This window comes from Saccostrea echinata, unplaced genomic scaffold (genome assembly GCF_033153115.1).
Source record: "Saccostrea echinata isolate AGI-Se365-2 ecotype Australia unplaced genomic scaffold, CSIRO_AGI_Sech_v1 ptg000011l, whole genome shotgun sequence".
Taxonomy (NCBI): Eukaryota; Metazoa; Mollusca; class Bivalvia; order Ostreida; family Ostreidae; genus Saccostrea; species Saccostrea echinata.
The window spans coordinates 4394511-4404125 of NW_026889760.1; the positions used below are offsets into that span (position 1 = coordinate 4394511).

The 9615-nt window shown below is 33.5% G+C and overlaps 1 protein-coding gene across 1 annotated transcript; it reads right to left on the minus strand.

The window, feature by feature from the left end:
* Positions 1–3341: 3341 nt before the first annotated feature.
* Positions 3342–5027, minus strand: LOC133184880 (uncharacterized). Its single transcript, XM_061319954.1, has one exon. It carries the CDS (start codon positions 5025–5027, stop codon positions 3342–3344), a length of 1686 nt encoding a protein of 561 aa, XP_061175938.1.
* Between the last annotated feature and the right edge of the window lie 4588 nt (positions 5028–9615).

The following is a 9615-nucleotide window of genomic DNA, read 5'->3' on the forward strand; positions in this document are numbered from 1 at the left end:
GGGAAGATACATATTGTCGTCGACGACAATATGTACAAAATGACAATATGTACCGTCATACTCCCATCCCCTCCCATACACGCACACACAACCACCAGAAAAATAAAATATCCAAAAACTTACACTAGCTTGAGTTGAATTTTCCCGAAATTGAATCCATTACTTTTTCCCGAAATTTAAACATATTGTCAATTTACATCCCCCCAAAATTACTATTCGTGCAAGTTTCAATCGGTTAGTCTTCTGTACATGCTATTGATAATTTTGCAGAAATCATCCAAAGAGATTGCAGCAGGCAAAATTAAACAAAAACAAGAAAAATTATGAGCATTGGTGTTATCTTTTTTTTAATAAAAACAAAAGACTTATATGTTTTATGTTTTGACTTCCTTTCTGAAAAATGCATGTACTCAGATTTTGTTCAAATTGAATCAGTTTTGTGATCATCTCTTCAATATGAGAAAAGCAATATAGCATTGGTCATTTGATAGCAAATTTTGTGTTTCAAAATTGGGATATTGCTTTGATGATCAATGTTGGGAAACACATTCGAACAAAAGGATTTTAAAAGGATCTACATATTAGAGTTTTGTTGATTCAGTAAATTTATTGATATCAAAACACGCCTGGAGCAGGGTATCTTCAGAGATTAATTCATGGGGTTTATCTTGTGAATTTTGCATGCATTCTTCATTAATTTCAATCTCAGCTTTGACTGACACTTCCTTTTCCTTATTGCTGTTAACAACCTCTCTCATTTCACTTGTGAAATCTGCGTTGGTCGTTTTATTTTTAACCACTTCGCTGTAAATATATTTTTCACATTCTTCATCAGGGGATTTGATTGGCGGGAAGTCGGGCTCGCGATGACTGACGGTCGGTTCGTTTTCATCTAATGTTATGTTAATTTCACGAACATGTACCGCATTGGAATCGTCGTACATATCCAAATGCATGTTGTAACTGGTTGAGTCTTCGAATGTTTCTACTAATAGGTTGTCTAATATATCCATATAAATATCAGATGAAGCTTCATTACTACTCTGAACAACATATTTTCTTTTGCATTTAATTATTACTCTAAGAATTATGAATAATATTACACTCAATATTACTATTCCGGACCAAATAACTATACCGAAAATAAAAGACTCGTTGTTACCGTTGTCATCAGTCCAATTTTCTGAGTGATTTTTCGTTGTCAAACTATACTGTGATGAAGCTGCGGTCATCTCTTAAGTTGAAAGAACATGAGACAATGTAACTTTATCTTTGGTACCTTTACAATACACAATAAACATTATCTCACGTAATATAGAATACATTTACCATTGTAGGATGTAGAAAGCTCAACCCCGATTCCTGAGATGTATTTTGATTCCGAGGGAAAATTTGAAGAAGATGTCATGTTTTCTTCATTTTCTTAAACAGAAAATGGTTCGATACTACTCCGATGTTTTTTCACAAATAAATTATTACACATTTTAAGAAATCGCCTTTTTTGTTTGGATGATTTAAGAAAAAAATATTTTCAAAAATCTAAATGGTCTTTCTTCAAAATTATTTCTTAAATAAATATTTTGTAATGGACACATTAAGTTAAAATTGCCAAACAGTGTTCTGATTTTTAAAATTATTCTTAAATACTACAAGTACCTGAGATAATTATACATCCATCTTTGTTATTGCAATATTCCCGTGAACAATTGCATTTTTCGAGGCATTTAGATCCAAACCAGGGATAAACACATGCAAATCTACATTGGTCACCGAAATATCCTGGAAGGCAAGCTGGAAAAATAAAGCAAATGACAGAAGAATAATCCATATTAGATGTATTTTCCATTGCAAATCATGTTTTATTCGATAAAACTTTATTTAAGCGTTACATGTCGAAATGGTCTTATTGGCAACTTTAAATTTTCTCTCGCCATTTTTCGCAGTAGCTAGAATTTCAAGCAATTGAACTGTTTTACGAAAAGATGTTCAAATAAACTTCATTTCTTTACAAAGCAAATACTTCAAAGTGATTTTGCGTATCTGATTATTTTGCTCCTTAGTTTAAAAAAATATGAAATGCCAACTTCTAACAAGACGCTTGCATTAAGCGTACATGACTGAACTTTCTTTTTATCAAGTTTTTGAAAAATGAATATAAAATTGAATATGTCAAAGTAAGCATTATATTTTTTTTTTTTATTTCGAATTATGTAAGTTTGTCTCAAACATGAATGGAATAGACAACAGGTACTGCCTATATAAGCTTTCTCCTTGAATTACCTTGACAGATATTGTTGACTTTGTAAAAGTGTGTGCAACATTTCTCTCCTGCAGATGCATCTCTAAATTAAAAGTTAATTTTAATAAATAAAAGTTTAATTAAAAGCATCTCTATATTAAAGTTCTTAAACATCTTAAAGCTGTAGTAATACATTAAATTCTACAACAAATGCAAGTACATAAAACTCGGTTTTACGAAAGTAATTTAGACATCGAAATAGTCTATATTATCTATTTCCGTATAAAGAATATAGTGAATATAGTGAGAAGTCTTCTTCGGGATTCGTTAAAACAAATTCCTTAAAACCAAAATTTCCTTATTAGCGATATCTTTAAAACCGAGTTTTCCTGTATTTATTAGTTACCTACCTCACTGAACAAGCATTAATGACAGGTGCTGATAATATGGACACTTTTATAACTGCTGAAAAAAGCCTTATATACATGTACATTGTGAATTCAATTTTGACTACCGTCACTATCAAAAAACATGTTAAACATATATTAAGTGTTCTACATGTATCGCTGGTTTAAAACTCAATGAAAAATAAAATGACCACGTGTGACATAACTGAACACTCTGTAGAAATTGTTCCATTGTAAACATTTTAATCCGGCAAAAGTTGATTCATATTTCCTCGTGTTTGAAGGAAAACACGGATATTTCCGTTTTTAATATCATATATATATATATATATATATATATATATATATATATATATATATATATATATATATATATATATATATATATATATATATATATATATATATATATATATATATATATATATATATATATATATATATATATATATATATTATATAAATCCACAGTGCTCGGAAAATTATAGGTACAAATTTAAAAAAATGAAACACGAAAACGTTTAGTAAAGCTTTAGCGCTTTCATTTTCAATCTTCAGAAGCTTTACAATAGGTAACATAGCAACATAACGTCATAACGTCATAATAAGCGGAACACAAATTCTATAGTGACGTCATAGTTAAACAATGCGGGAAATTTGTAGAATGAAAACAATATGTACAATTGTGATTACGATTACGATAAATTGTTAAGTTTAGGTTTGAAAACATGTATAAAATGTTTTTCTTTTTCGCGTCCCTGGATGTCACTTTCATTTGAAAGTTTGTAAAAAGGAAATATAGTAAACTGTTTATTTCCACAGCGATCCAAATGCTCACTTAGAGGGATTTGTCGATATTCCGGTGAGTTAATATGTTGTCTGTGGACACGCACACGGGCGCGGAGCGGGTTGCTTGTTTCCCCGATGTAATACTGGTGGCATCCAGGACATGTAATTACATATATTACATTTTTAGTGTCACAAGACATATTTGCGTTGACTGTAAATTGTCTTCCGTTAAAGTTATAAGTTGATCCTTCTATGATATGTTGGCATGTCCCGCAACGTGAGTCCTCACACTTGGCGACTGCGCAGGTATTTTTAAAATGGGAAGAACACAGGATTCTTCTAAGATTCCTAGGTTGTCGTCTGCTGTTGATAAATTTTACATCTTTATATATTCGTTTTGTTGATAGGTCATCTTTAAGAATGTTGTTCAGTTGGTGAATTATAGAGGTCAAGTTATGATTCCGTGGGTTGTGAGTATGCACAAATGGAATAATTTCCGTTTTATTTTCCTTGCTCTTTGTAGACAGTAATTCAGATCGTGTATATCCTTTGGCTTTCAATATACCGTTATCTATGAGGGTTTCAGGATATCCCTGTTTTATAAGGTACGACTTGAGCTCTTTAAGTCGGATATCTCTAGTGTTATCATCGCTAACGATAGCACATAAACGTCTAGCAAGATTGTAAGGGATTGCTGTTTTTGTATGGTGAGGGTGACAGGAAGCAAAATGTAGGTACTGGTGGGTGTCAGTTGATTTGTAATATATATCCGTAGAAAGTTTTGTATCTTCTTTGATGACTAGGACGTCAAGAAAAGGTAATTTGGTATCACTGCTTTCCATTGTAAATCTGATATTAGAATCCAAGCCGTTTAACAACTGGTGGAAAACGGATAATCTGTCAACATTGTCATTCCATAGAATAAAACAGTCATCCAGAAATCTTTTCCATTTTGATATTATAGATTCAGCATCTTCCTCTCCCCATAGAGTGGCTAGTTGGTGATGTAGTTTCTGTTCGAGATATCCCAAGGTTAAAGTGGCATATGTGGGAGCCACTTTTGTCCCCATCGCTGTTCCTTTTGTTTGTATAAAATGATCTTTTCCAAAGGCGAAGGTATTGTTTAGAAGTATTATTCTTAATCCTTCCAATATAAATTCTTTCTCAAAACGATCTTGTAGTAAATCTGGATATCTGTCAATCCAATATTTAACAGCTTTTATACCCAAATCCACCGGTATATTTGTGTATAAACTAACGACGTCGAATGACACCAGCTTCGTGTTACTTTGAATATGGTCTGGTAGGTGATTAATAAAATCTAAATCATCTCTAATAAAGCTGGGAACTTTTTCATAATAAGGTTTTAATAAAATATCTAACAAGTGACTAAGTCTTTGTGTTGAACAATTAGGTCCCCCTACGATGGGTCGAAAAGAGAGATCTTCTGGATTAGGACAGCTAATGTATTCTCCATTTTGAGCATGTATTGCGTTTTTGATTTCCAATGATTTATGTACTTTTGGTAATCCATAAAATTGACTCTCACTGGTATCGAAGTTTGTTAGATAGTCTTTCTCTTTAGCAGTCATATTCCCGGAAGATGGCCCACTGACAAGTTGTTTTATCTTTGCTAACGTTTTTTCTCCTGATTTGCATTAATAGTTCTATAGTAGACGGGATCCTGCAGCATATTCAAAATTTTACGTTCATAAAATGCTTTATTCATGATGACTACCCCGCCTCCTTTGTCGGCCTCTTTGATAACTATGCTTTCGTCATTATATAGGTCATTTAAAGCTTTTCCCTCCTCTTTGGTGAGGTTAGATTTAACATACTTAGTAACATTGGGTAACTTTATATTATCTAGAGTATCACATACCGCATCTAGAGTTCGGTTTCTACCTCGTTTTGGGATAAAGTGGGATTTATTTCTAACGAGATCCTCTGGTTCTTCACGTTGATTATTTGGTGTTGTTTCGTCGTCCTCCGGATCCTCGTTGAAAAATTCCTTTAGTCGCAGTCGTCTTGTATATTCTTTTACGTCCGTTTTGAGTTCTTGGTTATTCATACGTGGAGTGGGAGTATATTTCAAGCCTTTAGATAATAATTTTATCTCTGCTTTAGTTAATATCCTGTCGGAAAGATTGAACACTTTAGGATCACTTGGTAAAGATTCCTGTGTTACATTTGTTTCTTCTATCTCCACTAAATTTGCGTTCTCTTTTGATAAAATTGTGGCTTGTATCTCTGCCCTTGGTTGGGCTTGCCGCCTCCTAAAAAATAGTGTCGTACACCTCGTCCTATAAATGTTGTTTTTTCATTTCTGTAGATATTTGATGGTCTATATCGCTTAGTTATCCGTTGGTTAAGGTGGCCCTTATTGTTTTTCCTAGGGTAATTTATGTGTGGATTATTTCTCCTACTATTTTGGTCTCCTGGAAAAGACTGGGTTGAATTTCGTCTCACATTATAGAGCGTTGTCCATCGAGTATATGGGCGATGTAAATTTTGCTTTCTGGGCAATGATTGACTTCCTATGTGATTTCTCGTAGAATAAGACTTTGATCCTGTCTGTACGTATACTGTATCGTTGCTGACAACAGATGCATAACTAGCTTTTGTTGTTTCCTTCTTAAAGGATGTTTTCTGTGCTGGTTTTCTTGTCGCCTCTTTTATTTGCGACTGTTTAGTAGACTCTTTGCCATATGTTCTCGCGTAATCTAAAAGCCAGGTTTCAGTGAATCGCCATCTGTTGAATGATTTGTCCTCTTCCTTTTGACAATCCGATTTCCATAATTTTTGAAGCATTTCTAAAATTAACCCAGTTGCGTTTTTCTTTAATGTTTGATCCATCTCCTCGTCTAACCTCAAGATATTTTTCTGGTTATTCTCTGCTATCATCCGTAGCAACTCTATTTCACCCCTTATGCGATTTTTAGCAACCTCTATACGTACTGCAGTTTGAGCCTCTGGTTCTCCACGGATTTCCTTTATCCTGAATTTTCTCGGAATTATAGGATTCTCTTGGTTTATCCATTTTTCATAGTAAACCGCATGGTTAGCATTGTTGATTTGCTTCCAATAGGTTTGTTTCCTGAAGTTAAGAATCTTGCTCCACTCATTTTTCATCTTTTGCTTAATTCGGTAAGCTTCCTTTTGCAAAACTAAATCATTCATTTTTCTTTGCAAAATTAAAGTTGGCGAATGATATGTGCTTACCTCTGTTCCGGTAGTTTTTACAATTGTTTCCTCTGTATCCTCGAAGTTATTGGGAAAAATATTTTGTAATTCCCGCTCCGTGCATGGAGATTGCTTCACAACATTAATCAATTCTTTTAAAAGTTTGTTTGAGCTTTATTAGAGATGATTTAGATTTTATTAATCACCTACCAGACCATATTCAAAGTAACACGAAGCTGGTGTCATTCGACGTCGTTAGTTTATACACAAATATACCGGTGGATTTGGGTATAAAAGCTGTTAAATATTGGATTGACAGATATCCAGATTTACTACAAGATCGTTTTGAGAAAGAATTTATATTGGAAGGATTAAGAATAATACTTCTAAACAATACCTTCGCCTTTGGAAAAGATCATTTTATACAAACAAAAGGAACAGCGATGGGGACAAAAGTGGCTCCCACATATGCCACTTTAACCTTGGGATATCTCGAACAGAAACTACATCACCACCTAGCTACTCTATGGGGAGAGGAAGATGCTGAATCTATAATATCAAAATGGAAAAGATTTCTGGATGACTGTTTTATTCTATGGAATGACAATGTTGACAGATTATCCGTTTTCCACCAGTTGTTAAACGGCTTGGATTCTAATATCAGATTTACAATGGAAAGCAGTGATACCAAATTACCTTTTCTTGACGTCCTAGTCATCAAAGAAGATACAAAACTTTCTACGGATATATATTACAAATCAACTGACACCCACCAGTACCTACATTTTGCTTCCTGTCACCCTCACCATACAAAAACAGCAATCCCTTACAATCTTGCTAGACGTTTATGTGCTATCGTTAGCGATGATAACACTAGAGATATCCGACTTAAAGAGCTCAAGTCGTACCTTATAAAACAGGGATATCCTGAAACCCTCATAGATAACGGTATATTGAAAGCCAAAGGATATACACGATCTGAATTACTGTCTACAAAGAGCAAGGAAAATAAAACGGAAATTATTCCATTTGTGCATACTCACAACCCACGGAATCATAACTTGACCTCTATAATTCACCAACTGAACAACATTCTTAAAGGTGACCTATCAACAAAACGAATATATAAAGATGTAAAATTTATCAACAGCAGACGACAACCTAGGAATCTTAGAAGAATCCTGTGTTCTTCCCATTTTAAAAATACCTGCGCTGTCGCCAAGTGTGAGGACGCACGTTACGGGACATGCCAACATATCATAGAAGGATCAACTTATAACTTTAACGGAAGACAATTTACAGTCAACGCAAATATGTCTTGTGACACTAAAAATGTAATATATGTAATTACATGTCCTGGATGCCACCAGTATTACATCGGGGAAACAAGCAACCCGCTCCGCGCCCGTGTGCGTGTCCACAGACAACATATTAACTCACCGGAATATCGACAAATCCCTCTAATTGAGCATTTGGATCGCTGTGGAAATAAACAGTTTACTATATTTCCTTTTTACAAACTTTCAAATGAAAGTGACATCCAGAGACCCGAAAAAGAAAAACATTTTATACATGTTTTCAAACCTAAACTTAATTTATCGTAATCGTAATCACAATTGTACATATTGCTTTCATTCTACAAATTTCCCGCATTGTTTAACTATGACGTCACTATAGAATTTGTGTTCCGCTTATTATGACGTTATGACGTTATGTTGCTATGTTACCTATTGTAAAGCTTCTGAAGATTGAAAATGAAAGCGCTAAAGCTTTACTAAACGTTTTCGTGTTTCATTTTTTTAACATTCTTTGTGCCGTGGGCCTATTTTGGGCCTATTCTTAAAAACTACGTTAAGTGCCATGGGCCTAATTTGGGCCTACCGCTTAACTCATTACGTCACCAATAAAACTAATTATGACGTTCCTTCATTGTGTGTAGTTTCGCGCCATTTTGACAACCCCTTTTTGTTAAAAAAAATATTTTTTCCATACTGAATGTATGTCTGGAATATACGATAGAACGCCAATTTTACACAAGTATATTTCATTTCTCTTGATCTTTAGAAAATGCAAACAATGAATTCTGATTTGAATTTTATCGGAATAATAACCAAAATTCCTTTGCCTTCCTCCCCCTTCCACAAACACACACACACACACACACACGTTTCTTTTAAAATATATACATAAACACGAAAATTCCATCAATTTCAATACTTTACTGATTTGATTGTGGTAATTATGAAATAACAAAATATCATTATAATTTCAGTAAAATTAATTTTATATTCAATGTCGGCACTATATCTACATGTAACAAGCTAGAGATAGCAGGGACCTATAGATAGCCTTATCATGATATTCTATATGCATGTGCTGTGGCAATAGATAAGAATACAAAATAATCGACTATAAATCACTTATGTATATGCCGTTTTAAATCAGTAAATTACTTTTATGTCTTCTAATGCTAGGCTAGCTCACTGCAGCTAGTTTTTGCTAAATTTGTACAAATCAAATAAAACACATTCATAGAGATGAATTATGTCATTTATTTAAATGACGGTATAAACGTAAACAATTTAACACTCAAGAAGGGGATCAGACTCACAGGCTCTGATTGTAAGTTACGTAAAATAATCAGTAAATTACCTTTACATATGGAAATTACGTGTACATGTACAGTAGATCTGTTTGCGAACACACACTATATTCATTTTACAAATGTGCTAATTGCTAATTATATCTAAAAAAAAAAAAAAAAAAATTAACCTCAAAGTGTAAGCAAAATGAATATTTTTTCCCCTCATAAATCACCTGTAATTTATAAGAATGATCAACTTTGTACGTTAAAGACTTTGAGACACACGTTACACGTGGACACTTATGATGCCATACCTAAAAGCTCAACTATATATAAGGCAAACGGACAGATGTCTGCAAATTATACTGTTATCAACTATTAAGTCACTGTGTATTCCAACTAATAGACAGAGT

Coding starts and splice junctions, on each gene's coding strand:
- LOC133184880 (XM_061319954.1), bottom strand. CDS start 5,027: ATGACTGCTAAAGAGAAAGACTATCTAACAAACTTCGATACCAGTGAG.